Here is a 19,293-nt window from a genome sequence, read left to right as displayed (position 1 = left end):
TGAGAAGGGTCCAAGATAAACCCTGGATTTTGAAGACTTTGTACAAAAAAAGATGTAAAATATCTCATTAATAATTTTTATATTGGTCACATATTGAAATGATAATATTTTGGGTATATTGAGTTAAAAAATATACATTACTACGACTCATTTCACCTGTTTCTTTTTACTTCTTAGCGCATCTACCAGAAAATCTAAAACCACATATGTGGCTTACACTATATTTTACTGGGCAGAGCTAGTCTGGATGGAAGATTTTTGTTTTTTCATTCCATTTCACCCCCTCTGTTTGTTTGGAAGTGAAGCACCCTATTTCTCTGTTTTTGGTTCAGTAGTTCTCTAAGTGTGGTCCCTGGGCCAGTAGCAGCAGCAACACCTGGGAATTTGTTGGAAGTGAAAATTCTAGATGCCCACCCCAGATCTCCTGGCCCCCAGGTGATTCTGATGTATGCTGAAGTTCTAGAACCTTCTTTAATGATTACTCTTTGAGATGTACTATGCATATTTAACTTAAAACCTGGGGTTATCAGTATCTTAATGCCCTCTCCTAAATAGTAAGAGTTATTTAACACATATTACTTCTTTTTTAAAAAATAAAATAAATTTATTTATTTATTTATTATTTTTGGCTGTGTTGGGTCTTCACTGCTGCACGCAGGCTTTCTCTGGTTGTGGTGAGTGGGGGCTACTCTTTGTTGTGGTGGGTGGGCTTCTCGTTGCAGTGGCTTCTCTTGTTGCAGAGCACGGTCTCTAGGCACGTGGGCTTCAGTAGTTGTGGCTCGCGGGCTCTAGAGCGCAGGCTCAGTAGTTGTGGTGCACGGGGCTTAGTTGCTCTGCGGCATGTGGGATCTTCCCAGACCAGGGATCAAACCTGTGTCCCCTGCATTGGCAGGTGGATTCATAACCACTGTGCCACCAGTGAAGGCCCTAAAACATATCACTTCTGATCACTCTTCCTGACTTACACTCTATCATGTCCAGTATTTTAATTCCATCCTTTAAAAAAAAGTCCTACAATTTAGACATTGTCATCATGATTACTTTATACTGGTAATATTTGCTTAAAACAATTTACCTACATGTTTACCAGTTTCTTTGTTCATCATTTCTTCTAGTGTCTCAGACCTCACTTCTAGGATAACTTTTCTTATTCCTGAAGAACATGATTTAAAAATTCCTCCATAAAGATTATTTTGGTGGTAAGCTTTTATGACTTTTGTTTATCTGAAAAAAGTCTATATGTCATCCTTGTTCTTAAAGAGCTTTGCTGGGTACGTAGTTTTAGGCTGACAGTTTTTTTTCTCTTTGCACTGGAAAACATTGCTCCACTATCTCTCTCTCCTTTTCACTAATGAGAAGTCAGCTCCAGTCTGATTGTTTTTTTGTTAGCTACTCTTCAGAGTTTCTCTTTGTCTTTGGTGTTCAGTTTCATTATGATGTGGCTAGAGGTAGCTTTCTTTTTATTTATCCTGATGGATATAAATTGTGCTTCCTGCATCTGTGGGTTCATTTTTGGAATATTCTCAACCATTGCCTCTTCTCCATTCTCTGTTTGCTCTCCTTCTGAGGTTAGACTTTCTTCCCTATCTTATAACCTAGTGCTGTCCAATAGACCTTTCTGTGATAATGGACATGTATATAGGCATACCTTTTTTTTTTATTGCACTTCATTTTATTGTACTTGCAGATACTGATTTTTTTTTTTTTACAAATTGAAGGTTTGTGGTAACCTTGCGTCAAGCAAGTCTATCAGCACCATTTTTCCAATAGCATTTGCTCCCTTCATGTCTCTGTGTCAGATTTTGGCAATTCTCGTAATATTCCAAACATTTTCATTATTACATTTGTTATGGTGACCTGTGATCAGTGATCTTTTATGTTACTATTGCAAAAACATTACGACTTGATGAAGGCTCAGATGATGGTTAGCATTTGATAGCAATAAAGTATTTTTAAATTAAGGTATGTACACTGTTTTTTAGACATAACGCTATTGCTTACTTAATAGAGTACAGTACAGTGTAAACATAACATTTATATGCACTGGGAAACCAAAAAATTCATGTGACTTACTTTATTGTGGTATTTACTGTGGTGGTCTGAAACCCAGCCCATGACATCTTTGAGGTCTGCTTGCAATATACATTGTCCAGTGTGACAGCTGTTAGCCACATGGCTATGAGCACTTAAAATGTGCTCATAGGGGCTTCCCTGGTGGCGCAGTGGTTGAGAGTCCGCCTGCCGATGCAGGGGACACGGGTTCGTGCCCTGGTCCGGGAGGATCCCACATGGTACGGAGTGGCTGGGCCCATGAGCCATGGCTGCTGAGCCTGCGCGTCTGGAGCCTGTGCTCCGCAACGGGAGAGGCCACAACAGTGAGAGGCCCGCATACCACACACACACAAAAAATGTGCTCATAGGAACTGAGTTATCAATTTAATTTAATTTTAATTGATCCAAATATAAGTTACATGGCCATATGTGGCTAGTGGCTATTGTAGTGGGCCAGAAAGCTCTGATTTCTCCTTCATGGTTTTCATCAACTTATCTCTCTGCATTGCAGTCTGGGTAATTTCCTTAGACATATTTTCCGTTTTAAAAATTCTCTCTTCAGCTATTTAGTCTGCTGTTTAACCCATCTTTTTTTTGTTTTGTTTTGTTAACAACTATATATATATATTTTCATTTCTAAAATTTCTATTTGGTTCTTTTTCAAGTTCTTCTGGTCTTTCCAGATAGTCTCTTGTTGTTTGTTCAAGTCTATGATGTCTTACATTTCCTTAAATATCCTTAAATATTTAATCTTACATTTCCTTAAATATTGCATACATATTATGTTGTATTTGGTATTGATCATTACTGTATCTGAGAGGGCTTGGAGGGTCCAAATTTGTTGTTTGTTTCTGCTGATTCTCATGCATGCTGAACTCATATTTGATCTTATTATGGGACTCTCTAGGTTCTAAATAAGAGATGCTTTCCTCCTGAGAGGATGGACATTTCTTCTGCTGGGGTGGGGAGGAGATAGGGAGTGGGGATGATACCTGGGAGCAGGGACCACTCCACCCCCGTCAGAGAGGCCCTGGAAGAATGAGAGAGTCACAGTTTCTGACACTTCGTTTTGCACACCCCAAGGTTTACTCCCCTGTCACTGGTCCTGACATCAGCATCTGTGTCCACGACAAACTCCAGTTTTTGCCTTTGGTTATCACTCACTGCTCCTGTCCTGGTATTGGCTCATGGCCTTTTATTTTTGGATGGAAGTGCCTTGGGAATTTCCCTTATTTTTGATGAGGCCAGCGATGTATTGAAAAGTATGTTTTGTTTCAGGTGTAGTGGTTTTGTAGCGGGAGGTCCTTCAGAATCTGCCTTCCTCCACACTGCCCTGACTGGACACCCCTCTTGCTATGTGCACTGTTCATGCAGCACTCTTCACGTTCTGCTGGCACTGCCATGCATGGGTCTGTCCACCTGCCCTGCCTGAAGGGAATCCCTAAGTCAGTGTTCAAATCTATCCATCTCTTTATTACCCAGGCCTGGTTCATGGTGTTGCTTAATACCATTAGTGGTGGTAGAAGCCCAAGTTATGGGAAGGGGATGGACAATACCACTTTGCTTTGCTTTTCATTTGAATCTGCCCAGGGACCTTGTCTGCTCAACACGCTTCACTGGCTCCCTGGATAAAACCCAAGTTCCTCACATGACAAGGCTCTGTGTGGCCCAGCCCTGCCGACTTTGCCAGCTTCTCCTCGGTCTGTCACCCCTTCCCTGGGCTTCTTGGGACCCCTTCCCTGGTGCTCCTGCCTCTCCCACCCACCATCTCCAATCAGCTGTGCCTGCTCCCCTCTCTGCCTGAAAGGTGGTCTGCTGCTGTCTCCTCTACCGGAACTCCTATGAAGCCTTCAGGGTTCTGTTTAAATGTCGCCTCTTCCAGGGACCCCTTCTCTGATCACCTGGCATAGGTCAGTCACCCCCTGAAACACACACCCCTCCACAGCCCTCAAACCACACTCACACAAGCTCTCATTCCAGGTACCGAGCCTGCACTTCTCACAGCTGAAGGTAATTAATGATTGTGTAATTGTTTGATGGGTGTCTGGCTTCCCACTGGATGTCAACTCCACGAGGACAGGAGCTGGCCCCGTTCTGCTCTCTGGGTATCCCTGGTACCTAGCAAGGGCCCAGACCAGTGGCGGGCTAGTAAATGTTTAACAACCAGCTCTCGTATTTTTAAAAAGCGCTTTGGGGGAAAAAAAAAGAAAGAAACTGGTTTATAGCATTTGTTTGCCCATCTCTGTGGTGTAAATATGCCCATTGTGGCCAATTTCAGTTGCCAACATGATGCCCCTGGGCATGGGGTTGGAAATCAGTTTGTGAGCCTGTATGAGCTCCAGCCCACTGCTGCCTGGAACAGAAGGGGCTCTGTACGTTTTGGTTAAAGGAAGGTAGGCAGGGGCTTCCCTGGTGGCGCAGTGGTTGAGAGTCCGCCTGCCGATGCAGGGGACACGGGTTCGTGCCCCGGTCCGGGAAGATCCCACATGCCGCGGAGCAGCTGGGCCCGTGAGCCATGGCCGCTGAGCCTGCGTGTCCGGAGCCTGTGCTCCGCAACGGGAGAGGCCACAACAGTGAGATGCCCGCGTACCGCAAAAAAAAAAAAAAAAAAAGAAGGTAGGTAGGACGGGAGGTGAGGAGGGAGGGAGCAGGCCTCCCTCTCCAGGCTCAGCTCCTGCTGGCCCCACCTCCTTTAGGCCGCCTCAGGATGCTGGTTCCTCGAATGTACACATGGTCTCAGGGCCTATTGACCTTGGCATTACTGAATGACGATCGGGACCAGACCATTCTTTGTCGTGGGGGCCGTCTGTGTTTAGCAGCATCCCCGGCCTCCACCCACTAGAGGCCAGTGAGCACGCAGTGTGGCTGCTCCCAGCGCCCCCATCTTTTCGCCCCGGGCCACTCTGTCCTCAGACCAGCCCTGCTCCGGCAACCGACTCCCGTCTAAACTCCCTGCCCTCGGACAGTGGCAGGGGAGCCCCTGTCAGCACTTTCAAGCCAAACGCTGAATTCTCATTTTGTAAACACTGCATTATAAGGTGAAAAAATGATGTTTTATGGCCTGATAACGGCCGCTGTGCTGGAGGGAGATGCTTTGCTCCAGCGCCCGGTCACAACTCCCGTGAAATACTAGGTGCAAAGGTCAGGCCCTCTGAGCCTGGGCCACCGGGACCGGACAGCGTGGTCTAAACGGCATCAAGTCACTAACTGTGCAGCTGTGGGGTCAACAGCAGGTCCCCAGGTGGGCTGCCACCAATCCCCAACACCCCGACCCCAGAGCCAAGCAGGCCTTTGGAGGCCCTGAGCTAAAAGCTGATGGCACTCCCACCCCACGTGTCCCTTCAAATACACTAAACCATGTGGTACCCGGAAAAAGCCCACAGAGCTCTGCTCTCACCAGTGATAACTACTTAATGCTTAAAACCCGCCCGCATACTTCCCTTTCCCCTCTTCTGAGCCTAAGCTGTGCTCACTGTGTCTGTCCCCAGCTTGACAGGTCCCCTGCCCCAGCCTCAGAGGACACCCTCCTCCAGCCACGCTTCCTGCCAGCCCCTCCTCCCCACACCCTGAGAATTTTCCAAGGCAGCGGGGAATTGACTTGGTGGAGTCGACCAGGCTCATTTCCCAGGTATATGCTTGGCAAGTACTTTCTAATTTTACAGACTTCGGAGGAAGATGATTAGAAGAGGTCCAGGGAAGGCAAACATACTACGATCCAATGACAACTACTGTATGCTTTAAAAAAATGTATCGAAACGTTCCTTTTTCCTCCTTGCTAACCTGTTGTAATGCTGAATAGTGCCCACATTTGGGAAAGTCCTTCTTAGACTCTAACTTGCAGCTGATGTCTCCTCCCTTTTTTTGCTTCCACCAGGAAAGTATTCCAGCCGGCTGCTGGCCTCCCCATGTATTCCCACAGCTAGTTCTCTTTTTCAACCTGCTTTCCTGGCCAACTTCTCTGTTGGTGGATGGGCCTGAAAGGTGAATTCTGTGAGAAACGAGGGGCCTCTTTAAGGCCACAGGCAGGAGGAGGGTTCTTCTCCACATGCCCATGTAGGGACAGTACAAGTTTGTGTCGGTGCAGTTCTTAGAGGCAAAGCTGGAGGCGATGGATAGCTGTGGGGTCTGAGAACCCCTAATGGATCTGCAGTCCCGCCTCTTCTTCCCTTCACCGACCCTCCCAGCTCCCCTGTGGGCCTCAGGACATCTCTGCTCAGCCTGCTTCCATGAGCCACATGGACTGTGGTCATTGTGTTGGCCGTGAGACCCAGTCCGTTTGCTCGCTGGGCCGGGGCACCGCAGCTGAGTCAGATCCGTGAAGCTCTGGCTTGGGCGTGGCCTTTGGAGGCAGTGCCTCCTTTGGGATCATCCTCATCGAATGATGACCTCCTGCCTCCTCAAAATGCCTCACAGTGCCTCCTGGAAGTTTCCTGCACCAGGGGCGAGCGACTTTATTTCTTGCCCAAAGGGCAATAGGAACAGCAAAGATGTTTAAGGGCGGTATTCGGTTAACTTCCTTCAAAATGAAGAGCACTTTGGTGAGGCTTGTGCTGGGGGCCTTCTTGCAACTCAGATGCTATAGGAAATGTCAGTGAGAAAACTGGTGCTAGCCATGGCTCTTCGTCATGCATCCTGAAACACGATCCCTGGCGGAGTCTGGAGCCAGGACTGGTGGCCACCATGCTCACTGCGGACTGACACCCCTCTCAAACCCACTGATATGTTTGCCAGAGCCTTGGCACAAGGCAAAACATCCTAGGAAGTTTCCACTCACTTGGGGAAATAAGCCTCTCCCCGCTTTTAGATGACCTCCTTTAATTGTGACACCTCTTCCCTGCCTCCCTCCAGGACTAGATTGTTCGAACGGCTCACGGTTTTATCATCTTCACTCATATCTGCCTGGAAAGTGGTGTAGTGCAATAGTCTGCTGGACCCCAATTCTTAGCCTTGTTCCGTCGCTGACTACGTCTCCTTGGGCCATTTATGTTGCCCCTTGGGGCCTCAGTTTCCTTATCTGTAAGGGTGAGACAATAACACAACACACACTTCATATGATTTTGGTGAGGACTGTGTCAGAATAATTTATGTCATCTCATCATTTACATCTGCACCCTCAGCCCTTACTTCTAGGCCTGGCACATAGAAAGTGGTCAGCCAGTGTTTGTTGAATGACTTAATGAGCGTGTGTAGAGTGCCTACACACACCTGGCACAGCAGGCCCTCCGTGAAGGTCAGCAAATCATATTGTACTTCTCTCTCCCGGCTTCCATCATTGCCCCAACCCCCCAGCAGCCAGCCTTTGTCCTCAGTCCTCAGCCTGACCCCCTCTCCATATCCCTGGGTTTCCAGCTTATGGCTTTCTTCACACTTATGACCATGCATCCTGCTGAAATTTCTGGGAGAGCAGAGCATTACCCCTTTGTCAGGTCCATCAGTACCTTCACTGGAAGTGCTCCCTCGCCCACACCCTCTCCATCTCTGAGTCCCACGGAGCCCGGCCAAGTCCACGAGAAATGATTTAGCTGGGCTCTCAGGCTGCAGGCGGTCTGACCCCGAGTCCTGCCGGCCATATGGGCCCCTGGGGGCTCCGGTGCTGATTCCAGGCTTCTGAGGGCAGCTCCCCCACTTCTGCCCTAACACCCCAAGCCCTGGGGACACTGCTCGGGGTCAGAAATGAGTGCGGTCCCCCTGTTGCCTGGCTGTCCAGGGAGGGAAGGGCAGGAGGGCCCTCTGGTGAAGGAGGACATGGGCCAATGAAATGGGCACCTATGGCCTGGGAATCACTGGTCAAGGGGAAGACGAGGACCACCAGGGCTGGACCGGCCCACAGAGAGAGTCCAGAAGGGAGGTAGCGGAGCCGGTGGTCTGGAGACATATTGGGGCCGTGGCATTTTTTTTTCCTAAAGGACACTAAACTTAAAAACAACAGTAGTTGCCAATATTAAAGAATTGGGTGTATTATATGACATTCTTGGTTTCTCTTGAAAAACCAGGAGCTCTGGAAGCACTAGAGCCCAGCAAGGCTGCTTCCTTTAGACTCAGTGGGCGTGTGCGAGCCCAGTACAGGGCTGGCTGTGAGGGTGCTCACAGAGATGGGTCCTCGTCATCGTCACCCACAACACTCTGCAGTGGGGCCCCGTAGAGCTGATCTGAGACAGCAGAGACCGGCGGTCACTCTGCTCGCCCCCGGAGGCCTCCGCATCAGGACAGCGCTGCCTGGTGCTTCGTGACGCGTGGGTGTGAACGCACTGTGTCCTCCCCCTCGATGGACACGGGTTCCCAGAGGCCTACGTTATAGATGAGGAAAGTCGAGCTCAGAAACACCATCGGTTGTGTGCACAGGGCACAGCTGGGCCCCAGAGCCTGTGTTTTGTCTCCCTGTCCCCAGCTTCCTGTCTCCTGAATCTCCTGCAGTGCTGGGACAGGCAGCTGCCGCATGCCGGACGCTTCTACCCATTTCTGATTCCATCTTTGCAACAGCCCTGTGAGGTAGGCAGTCTTATTTTCATTTTACAGAGGGGGAAACTGAGGTGCAGAGGGGACTAAGTGACTGGCTTAGGGTCCCTGGCTGAGTGCTGGCTCAAACCCAAAGATCTGTCTCCAAAGCCTGGGTCCTTCCTCGACACCCCTCCCTGATTGCTTGGCTTTGATCAATTCTGCTGGGTTCAGACTCTCACTAAAATGAATGTGTGTTTCTTGCACACACAGGAAGAGACAGAGGGGACCTGGGAATGATTCACACTCCTGCGCTGCACTCTCTGAAGCTCGGTTTGTGGACAGCCCTCAGGTTCCCTCCGCCTTGCAGAGAGCTCCCTCTCCTGTCACCACAGCTCTGGTCTCCGCAGTGACCGCTGACAGAGTGGGCCTTCTCCCCTCCCTGGCCCGCGTGCCCCCGACCATGAGGTCCATGCCACCCCCAGAGACATCAGCCTCCTAACAAGGAAGGAAGCTGGCACTGGGCAGGCATGGGGCCAATTTGTATGTGATTCCAACATTGCTGGCCTGTCCCAGGGAAGGCAATTAGGCAGCTCAGAGCTGGTAGGGGGAACAGGGCAGGTGGGCCAGATGTCCCGGCAGGGTGGCATGCCCATTCCCCTCCACGCCCCAGGACCCTGTGGCAGTAGTTTCGGCCGTCTGCCTACAACTGGAACAGCAGCAAAACAAACACCTGGGACTGGCATTTCTCAGCCAATCTGCGGGGGCCCTTCTGCCTCTGCAGATGCTGTGCACTGACCCAGCTTCTTTCTGCACGAAGCAGATACGCAGAGAGAGATCCCCACTCCACCCGGCCTTGCGCCAGGCTCACCTCACTTCTTAAGGCCCACAGGAATCCCACGTGAGCCATGGGGACTTTCCATGGCTAAACCATGCCGCTTAGAGGTCACCAAAGAATTACCGACTCAGCATCTCCAAGCACAGAATAAAGGGGGCTGCAGGAGCCACCCATCCCTGTAGCCCCACAGAGCACTCCACGGAACCAGACTCAAAGGCATGGTTACGTGGTCAGTTAAGTTTGGGAAACACGAGGTGGAAAGCAGTGAAATGTTGTTCTTCACTGCAGAACTCGCTAGAGCCTTGAAAAGCTAATGTTCATTTTGGAAATATTATTCATTGTTTCTAAAACTTATTGACCCAGGGATTTTTTTTCTCCCCCAGCTGAGTCTTGTGGCCCGTGCCAGCTCTGGGCACTGGCCTGGGAGTCAGCAGCCTTGGGTTCCAGAACTGGCCACTGATGCCCTACCTGGCTGTGCTGTGAGGGTGGTGGGCGAGAGGCCACCAAGAGCCCTCTCAGCTCTAAGACTCTTGCTCTGTCCGGCCCTCTACCTGGGCTGGCCCTGGCGGCTGGGGTAAGGTTGCTGAACTAACCTGGGCCATACTTGGCATCTGTACCAAGGGGGCCTGTTCTGCCGATCTCATGGGGCCGGTGAGAGGCCGCAATGAGATCATCGTCGTCACCATCACCATGGCCATCATCATTGGGGCTTACGTTTATTGCTACCTGAGCTGAGCCTTTTACACATAGTAACTCATTTCAGCTGCTCTGACAATCTTACTGTCCCTAGTGTACAGCTGAAGAAACTGAGGCGCAGCATGGTTACCAGGTGGGAAATGTCAGGACTGAGGTTTGAACCCAGAGTTTGCCCAGAATCTACCTCTTTTTTTTTTAAGATTTTTTTTGGATGTGGACCATTTTTTTTAAGTCTTTATTGAATTTGTGACAATATTGCTTCTGTTTTATGTTTTGGTTTCTTGGCCTGGAGGCATGTGGGATCTTAGCTCCCAACCAGGGATCGAACCCGCACCTCCTGCGCTGGAAGGCGAAGTCTTAACCACCGGACCGCCGGGGAAGTCCCTAGAATCTAGCTCTTAACCTTGACCCTAGTCTGCCTGTGAAAGGGCTTTGTAAAGTGTAAAGGGCTGTGAACTGCGAGTGGCGTTGTTCAACGCAGTCTCACTGTGGTTCATCCAGGGGCTGCTCATGGCCTCTTGGGAGGATCTCTGGCCCTCGACTTTCAGGCTTTCAGAAGTTGGGGGGGCCCGTGAGTGGCCCCCACTTCCCAGCTCTGCCAGGGTTGAGGAGGGAAGGGGCCTGTACCATCTCTCTCTGATGGGGAGGAGGGGTGAGCAGGGAAGTCCGGGGGTGCCCTCAGGGAATGACTTTTCCACAAGGCTGGGGCAGGAGGAGGCCTGAGGCAGCCTGTGCCTCCTCTTGTCCTGGAGGGCCCTGGAGGGAGCTTAGATGTGACCTAAGCTGTGGATTCCCCACTGCCTTCATGTTGCAGAACTTTTATCCAGATGAAATTGTATCTGTGAGATACATAAACTGGAGCTTTGGGCTGAAGGGCAGTGAGTGTGGTCGGGGAGGTGGCCCAGGACACCGGGACTCATAAGACTCCACAGGCCACAAGTGGGTAACTACTGCCCTGGCCTGTTTTAGAGGGGACCTGAGGCCCAGAGAGGGAGACTGACTTGCCCATGGTCACACAGCGAGTCCTTGGCCAAGCTGGAAACTGGGAGTCCAGAGCCGGGCGCAGGGCTCCTGACTGCGCTGGGCTGGGGGCGGGTGGGCCTTCCGGAGAGGAGAAGGCCAGGCCTCCTCCGGAACCTGAGGGCAGGGTCTGGGCAGAGCCCTGCCAGACCCCTTGGTAGCAGCTCCACCCCAGACCGCTCCACAGAACACGGCTTGAGCTGCCTTGCTCCCAGTTTAGGGCCCATCCTCTGGGTCCAGGGGCACCACTGGCCCCAGGCCAAAGCCGGCAGGTCCACCCAATGCTTGTCCGAAGCCTCTGTCAGCCACAGGTCAGGTAACGTCTGAGACGGTGGGGGCCAGGCTTAGGACTCGGAATTCAGCCAGGTTTGACTTCTGCCCCCACCACTTCCTGGCTGTGTGCCTCTAGGAAGACCTGGGACCCTCTCTGTGACTCTAATAGGGGTACTGCTGGGGGCTTCTGAGGCTTCTCGGGAGGCCAGGTACTCACACCTGCCAGTCCCCTTGGCTCTCTGCTTTGGGGGCAGCCTGGGGTCTTCCCTGGGTGTGGTTCCTCCCTCACTGGGGCACCATGGAGCTGCCCCAGGAAGGTGGCCTCCACCTACCTTGTGAAGGCCCCCTGGAGAAGCTTCCTCATGGCAAGTCTGTGCTAAAACCCATGGGTAGGATGCTGCCCTCGGCCATTGCCCCATGTGACCTCCTGCAACTGAGTCCACAGTGGGGAGCTGGTCACAGATCCCAGGGCCTCACCCTGGACCTTCTAATTCAGTAGGTGTGGGTGGAGCCTGGTAATCTGTATCCTTAAAACTCAAGGCTTGACAACTACTGATCTATGTATGGTTCTCAAACCTTCTCTCATTCTCTTCCTCTCTGCTCACTTTTTTTCTATCATGGGATCCTTCCAATGGACTCTTGCATGTAGGTCCAGTGTGTAACAGATAAGAGCAGAGCTTCTGGTAGAAGGTGGGGCTGGAGGCCTGCCTGCTCATTCTTTCACCAGCTATGGCCACCTCTTGAGGGACCTCTGAGGAACCCCCATGGAACACAGTTTGCAAACCCCTGCTTATTCCAATTTCTTCCTCTGTTGGGTGGAGAAACTGAGCCCCAAAGAGCTAGTCTGTACAGGACTTGGCTAGTGAGGCTTTCTCAAGTTCTCTGAAGCTTCTTGTTGGTCAGTTGTCCCTGGGGGAGAAGGTGGGGGCCGGTGGCTGATCAGAGGCTACATAGCACAGTTACTGAGAACATGGACTCTGGAGCCAGAGTGCTGGAGTTGAATCCGGGTTCTGCCTCTTCCTAGCTGTGTGACTTTGGGCAAGAACTTCACCTCTCGGTGCCTTGGTTTGTCCATCTGTAAAATGGGGACAATAACAGTATTTATCTTGGAGGGTTGTTGGAAGGATTATGTGAGTGGGTATCTGCAAAGGGCTCGACGCACTCCTCCCTGCCAGACCAGGCCGGCCTTGGGCTCTGACACACGTCTCCTTATAAACATGCCACCCTGGGGGGACCCTTGGGGCTTCTGCCTCAAGAACCCAGCCTTGGGCAGCCTAATTGCTTCCCATGGTTTAAATTTCTCTGTGCTAGCCACATCAGAGTATGTTTCTATTTGAACTCGAGAAAGAATGTTTTCAGAGCTGGTGGATTCTAGGGGTGAACATGTCAAACCCTCCCTGTTCCAAGGCAGAGAAGTCAGAATTCTCTCACAAAGCAGCAGTGGAAGGGAATCTGGACTCCAAGGGCTGTGCACACAGCTGGAGGAATGTCAGGTTCAGGCAGCCGGATGCCCTGATTTCAGCCCCAGGGATAAATTTTGATCAAGTCACCCTCGGGCTCAAGATGTATGTCAAGCTGTTTCCACACTTTTTTCCTACCTCTGGTTGAACTTAAATCCATTCAGATCCTGGAGAACACAAGCCTTGGGGCCAGTGCTTTCCAGGCTCCAAAACACATTCAGCTGGCATTTCTGAGCCCACAAGGAGGAAAGGGTTGTTACACCCACTTCATAGATGAGAACACTGAGGCTCACAGGTTAAACGACTTGCTTGAAACAGATGCTGGGCCAGAGCTGGAAAGATTACCCAGGCCTGTCCTGGTGCCACTGGTGGGTTGCAAGGGTCCTCCAGATGGAGCAAGGTATGCAATTTGAGATTCTCTTATTTGGGTGCAATTAACTGCTACTGGTAACCTATTAAGAAAGCAATCAAAGATTTCCAAAACCTGAAACTCAGAAATGCAAACGAGCAGTCAGCCATTGTTTTCCAGGGACTTTGCTTCAGAAGCATGGCTGCTGCACCTGGCCTGACAATGTCACAAGACTTCCCTGGGGATGTGCTAGGGAATAGGATTCCTGCCATTTCCAGGAAGGAAAGGTCAAGGTTTTCAATTGCTACTATTTTTGCTTCTTAAAGATCAATCCTCTTGGGATAATTTTCTTGAGGATTCAGTTTGTTGGGGATGCAGAGTGCAGGGCTGCATATTTGCAGATTTTTCAGTAACTGGGCTTTAAGACACCATGCAGTTGTGGTTCAGGTATGCATTCTCCATACCCTAGCTGCCATCAGGATGTGTACCCTGCATCTGCTTGTACGGTGACACTTCATTATGACTTAGATATTTAAACAACTTCTAACATACAGTCAAGGTCAAACCCCTAAGTTATTTTTAAGTTTCTAGGACATTCTTTTATATATAAACGTATGAATCTACACTTTTATAAGATAAAGTTAATTACATGTATTCCCGCTTGATTCTTTATCAGTACCAGGTTTTTTTTCCCACGGGAAAACGGGAACAAGTGGGAGGTAGGGGAGTGTGGCACGTTCTGCCCCACCTGGTGGGGTTTGAGTTGAAAAAACTTAAGAGTCGTTTGTTCAGAGCAGACGGGCTGGGGTAGGGTGTTTGGGAGGAAATGCAGGCTTTTGGTGAGAGGGCCAGTTGACATTATTTACTTTTAAAAGTTTTTAATTAAAATTTTTTTTTCTTTTTTCTTTTTTTTGGCCATGCCAGGCGGCTTGCGGGATCTTAGTTCCCTGACCAGGGGTCGAACCCGGGGCCCTGGCAATGGAAGTGTGGAGTCCTCATCCCTGGAACGCCAGAGAATTCCGAGATACTTTCAAACTCATATTGTCACAGGCCTGATGACCCCATCTGATGCACTACACCTGGATTCCCTGGGAGCCCAGGTTGAGTGAGGCACAGAGCAGCAGCCACATAACCTTGGGGGACAGGTGTGGGGCAGCTCCTGGGACCCCTGGGCCATCCTGAGGGGACCCCCCCCACCTCAGGAAGTGGCAGCTCTGGTACGGCGAGGGGTTCCATAGCAGGGCAGGTTGGAGGCGGCCCCTGCCCAAGATGGAGAGCTTATGCTAGACCACAGCTCGTTTCTGCTCTGCCCTCCCTGCCAGCCCCTCTCTGGGAGTGGGTTTTCTGGGCTGGAGGTAAAAGGCTAACAGAGATAGACTAGGTCACAAAAGCAAGGAAGTGCTAGGCTGTGCCAGAGGCTACTGGTGGGTGAGGGTGGGGTGGGGTGAAGCTCAAAGCAGGCCCCTCGGAGGCACTGGAGGCGCCCACGTGCTGGGTCCCAGCCCCTCACTGCCCACACGGAGGAGCGGTTCAGGGCACTACAGACTCACTAGGTTGGACGCCCAGTTCTACTGTTTCCTGGCTCCTTGACCCCGGACAATTGACTTCGCCTCAGTTTTTTCATCGATAATGGAGCCGTTGGAGGATTAACTGAGTTAATACACGTCAAGCACGCAGCACGGACCCTGGCCCATAGTAAGTGCCCGACAAATGTTAGATGTTATTATTGTTATTACTACTGTTAGGTTACGCCAGTTAGAACCCGCCAGCACGGGTAGGAGAGCACGCAGGAGGGCCACTGAGGACAGCCACGCAGGCTGTGCACTGCACAGCTCAGGGCACTGTCCATACAGGGGTAATGCAGTATACAACCTGTGCAGCTGTCCACCGGCCCTGCAGCCGGGGCAGCCCTACTCCAATTTCTGACTAATAGTGACACTTGAAGTTGGACCATTTGGGGCAAGGTCTGGAGAAGATTAACAAAGGAGGTTGTGTGGCTTTTGAGTAGAGCTACTCGGATTTGAATCAGGTGTGGCCTGGCCCTTGAGAAGGCCACGGGATTGAAGGAGCGATAGCTAGGATCTTGGCCAAATCGCTCCTCTCTGGGACAAAGTTTCCCCCATCTGTTAGGTATAGTGGGTTGGGTTAGTTTGGTGAAGGCAAACAGGCTTTTTTCCTTGGATGCCAACTCTGACTGATTGGCGGTGTCTGAGGCTTTGTAAAGTGAAAAAATTAGAGGCCACTTTGGGCTGGGTAGGAAGGGTTCTTTAATTGATTAGTGATGTCTGCCTGAGGTCAGGGTGAGGGAAGCTGTGGCATGTGTGTTTGGGGCCATTTGCCCTCCTCACATTAGCCCAGTGGTTCTCAATCCTGGCTGCACCAGAGAAGGTTTAACCACACTCTGATTCAGGGGTGTAGCACCTGGCATTGGTAATTTTTTTCTAGAAAGCTCGGCAGTTGATTTTAATGTGTGGCTAGGTTGAGAGCTGCTGGGGTAGATGCCCCTAAGTTCCTTGCAGTCCTGAGCTCTGTAACTTCTCGGCATGGTCTATACATTGTGGTGCTTTGAGCTCTATCCTAGCAGCAATGCAAGGGGAGTTAAAAGGCTAGTCTTCCATCAGTCTTACTGCTGGGGAGGATTTGTTGTTAAGTTGGGAGACTGAGGTTGAAGGCACTGGCTGTGATCATGGATTGGGGTATCCAGGTGGCCTCTTCTCAGGCCACACTGTGGAGTTTCACAGGGGGAGGACTGGCTTTGCATCTGGTGAATCTCGGGTCTTGGAAAAGCCTGGCCCACTCTGGCTTCATTAGGGAAGCCCTGGGGATCCTTTAATTTCTCTCTTAAACTCCTCTCAGTCCCCAGGGATGGCGGGGAAAGTCGGGACAATGCAGAGGCCCACTGAGGTCTGCAGGAAGTAATATGCCCCAAACTCATGGGGCCCCGCTCTGGGTCTTTGGAAGGAGCGCCACGGGGGAGAAGGAAGCAGATGAAAGCTGACTGGGGCCACCGGGCTGGAGAATGCAGGGTCAGGGCGCCAGACTCGGAGGTGGTGCATTAGGACCACGGGCTGCCCTGGATGCTGACGGCTCCTCCAAATTACAGCCAGGGTGGCAAAGATGAGATGTTTCTGGGAGGCCACCCCAGCCTCAGCCCCTCGATGGGCCCAGAATCCAGCCAGCTTTCCTCAGCCCCTCCCATTACCCCCTCAGGACCCAGCCCTGGAATTCCAAGGAGCAGGTCATGCCAGGCTTTGCCTCCCACCCGGAGTAAGATAGAAGCAATCAAATAACATAGAATTCGATCATATTTTAAAATAAGCTTTATTTAGATTTTTTTTTAATATTTTATATTTGCATCCATGCCTTCGAGAAACCTTTCCCACGGGAAAGGTTATTTTCATCTACTGTTACCCATAACTCATTCGCTATTTGACGTAGTTCTCTTAAATAAATCATCCTTAGTAACTCTTAGAATTATCTCCTAATTTCCAAAAACTGAAATGAAAAGGAACTACTAAATCATTACCAGGAGGGGGTTGCAATCTTATTTTCTTGTAAATAAAGGGCAAACAATAAAAATCAACCAAAAGAAAAAAATTCATGGGGGGGAGAAAAGTATTTCCTAAAATATCTCTCTGTAGAGAAAGATGCCAGCTCCGGCCGCTCTCCCCCGCCGCCAGGCTGGGTGAAACGGCTTAGCCAAAGGCCAGAAAGATCCTTATTAGGTACCCTGCCTACTCCTTTCCAACCCCCCCATCAGGTCAGAAGGAAAGGGAGCAGCTGACTGGGGCTTTTCTGTTTGTTTTAGAGACTTTGGACAAAATATCCTATCCCTTCTGATAAGACATGCTCCAGCATTTAAAATTCTCCTGTTTCTTGGTAAGAGCTGAAAACGTTACTGCTAGCAGAAAGCGCAACTACTGTTGTTTTAGAGGGTGTGTGAATTGAGCTGTTAGTATTTAAGGTGGTGCAGAGGCGGGGATTCACAGGTTAAAAGAAAAGGGAAAGCTAGTTTTAGACTTCGGGAGGCCCTGGCTTAGAAGCTCACGTGTTCTCCATCACCCGGTGTTACAGTGCTCACGGTTCCTTTGCTGGTGGAGCCTCACCGGGGCCAACACTGCTCTCCAAATAGGCAGATGCTCCTGCCAGCCCTTCTCTCCTCGGGTGAGCAGGCTCAGGCTGCTGTGACAAGTTGGAGGAGGGCCCGAGGGATCCCGAGAGACTCTGTGCGATGTGGCTGGAGGAACCAAGCAGAATGGGGAGGGCAGAGGTGCTGGTGCTGGATGCTGTGTCCCCAACAGGCCGCCCCTTGAGACGGGCGCCTCCCCCATGACACCTGCCCGGCCAACGTGCAGAACCAACCAAGGATGAGACACAGCTGCAGCGAAGAACGCGTGCTGCTCCAGGACCCTCGGGGAACCAACTCGGGCTGAGGGTCCCTGTGGTCGTACCCTGTGCTCATGCAGTCGGCTGTCTCGCCCTGTACACGGCAGCCTTTCTCAAAAGACAGACCCAAGAGAAGGTGACCACGACAGCAGGCACTCTGTTCACTGAGGTCAGTGCTCTGTTATTTCAGATAAATAAATATATATAGAAAGGCCTGGAGAGAGCTACAGGCAGGAAGAAAGGCGGAGCGCACTCCCATGCAGGGATGGGAGAATGGGGGAGAGAGAAGAAGAACGAACGGAAAAAAGCAAGCTTGGCAGTCCAATGGTCCCTGGGTTCTGGCCACCCTACACTCTACCTTGCACAGCTCGGCAGCAGCATGATCATAGAACAGACAAGTCAACAGAGAACCCGCCTCCCGCCCGCCCCCCGTGGAAAAATATACATTCCAATATTTACGTAATAATTTAGATAGAATAAGTCTTCTGCATTTGTGCAAATAAATTAAACGGAACAATTTTCTTTTCTTTTCCCCGTAAAGAAAGAAACGGCAACGCAATTTAAAAACTGGCAGGCCGTTAGAAAGAGCCCGTTTGGCCTCTGACAAACCGAGACAAGACAGGGCCCCTGGGCTGGGCTCGCAAGTCTTTGTGGAGAGTGGACCTTACCCTGATGACGATGGCGTTTGGGGGTTAAAGTGACTCGGGCGCACCCCGAGAACAGGGTCTGGTCCCACACGTTCACACCGGGGGGGACGGGTGGGCGGCGGGGTGTAGTGGGGGGAACATCAAACACAGACTACATCCTCGGGGAGACGGGCTCCAGAAGTAGCAGTTCGGACGAGGGACATTTACAAGCACGGAGTGCACAATAGTTTTGTTATTTACAAATACACAGCAGTCCTTCAAGTTTTCAAGTTTCATAAAAAGGGAAGGGGGGAAGGGACCAAAAAAAAAAAAAAAACCAAAAACCCCAACGAACCAAAAAGCGGAAAAAAAAAAACACTGAAAAAACAAACCCAGATTAACAACACAACTGTATCGCTCCGAGGACAACAGAGAGTTGACATATTCACACACGTTTGTAGTATGTACATCAATTACAGAGGTGGTGACGCCGGGGAGGGGCCCACGCGAGCGGGCCTCAGCCGCACCGCCCCCCCGCCCACGTGCGCGAGAGCTCCCACGCACGCGCACACGCACCGCCACGCACGCCCAGCCGCGCATTCCCCGCTCGCACGCACGTCCACACGCACAGACACGCCCGCCGGGCAGCAGGCGAAGGGAGGCGGGTATCACCAGTCCGCGTCCTCCTCTATGTAATAATCAGGGGCGGTACCATCAAAGAGGCCGGGGTCGAGGGACTTCCGCTGCTTCCCTCTGGCGAAGACACGCGAGATGGAGCCGAATCCCATCTTCTCTTTCTTCTTTTTCCGTTTTTGGTCTTCAAGATCCTCTAGTGACTGAGGAGTCAGGCCAAGTGGCAGAGGTAGAGAGGAGAAGAACAAAGGCAAGCTGAGCTGGGGCAGAAGACAGGGAGGGGTAGGGGGTGGGGGATGGCTGGTGGGAGGCACCAGTGGGTAAGGATGACAGGGTCTGCCCCTCACTCGCTGAGCGGACTTGGGCCAGTTACAGAATCTCTCGGGGACGACACTAGGACCCATCCAAGGCTGTCATGAGGATGTTGCTAAAGTGAGGGTAAAAACGCTTAGAACAGTGCCTGGACATAAGTAGCATTCATGACGGCTGCTGGTGGGGTTTGTACTATCATTTCAATTCAGTTTG

At 51.0% G+C, this 19,293-nt stretch overlaps 1 protein-coding gene across 3 annotated transcripts in view; it reads right to left on the bottom strand.

The window, feature by feature from the left end:
- The window catches only part of KAZN (kazrin, periplakin interacting protein), a 1,134,217-nt gene that overhangs the window by 28,572 nt on the left and 1,086,352 nt on the right, over positions 1-19,293 (bottom strand). For all 3 annotated transcript variants that reach the window (XM_067721094.1, XM_067721083.1, XM_067721102.1), the window contains one exon: positions 18,848-18,971. In XM_067721094.1, coding sequence (XP_067577195.1) covers positions 18,848-18,971 — 124 coding nt within the window. The remainder of the gene's footprint in view (positions 1-18,847; positions 18,972-19,293) is intronic.

Source organism: Pseudorca crassidens, chromosome 2 (assembly GCF_039906515.1).
Source record: "Pseudorca crassidens isolate mPseCra1 chromosome 2, mPseCra1.hap1, whole genome shotgun sequence".
NCBI lineage: Eukaryota > Metazoa > Chordata > Mammalia > Artiodactyla > Delphinidae > Pseudorca > Pseudorca crassidens.
This window is presented reverse-complemented; position numbering and strand designations above follow the sequence as displayed.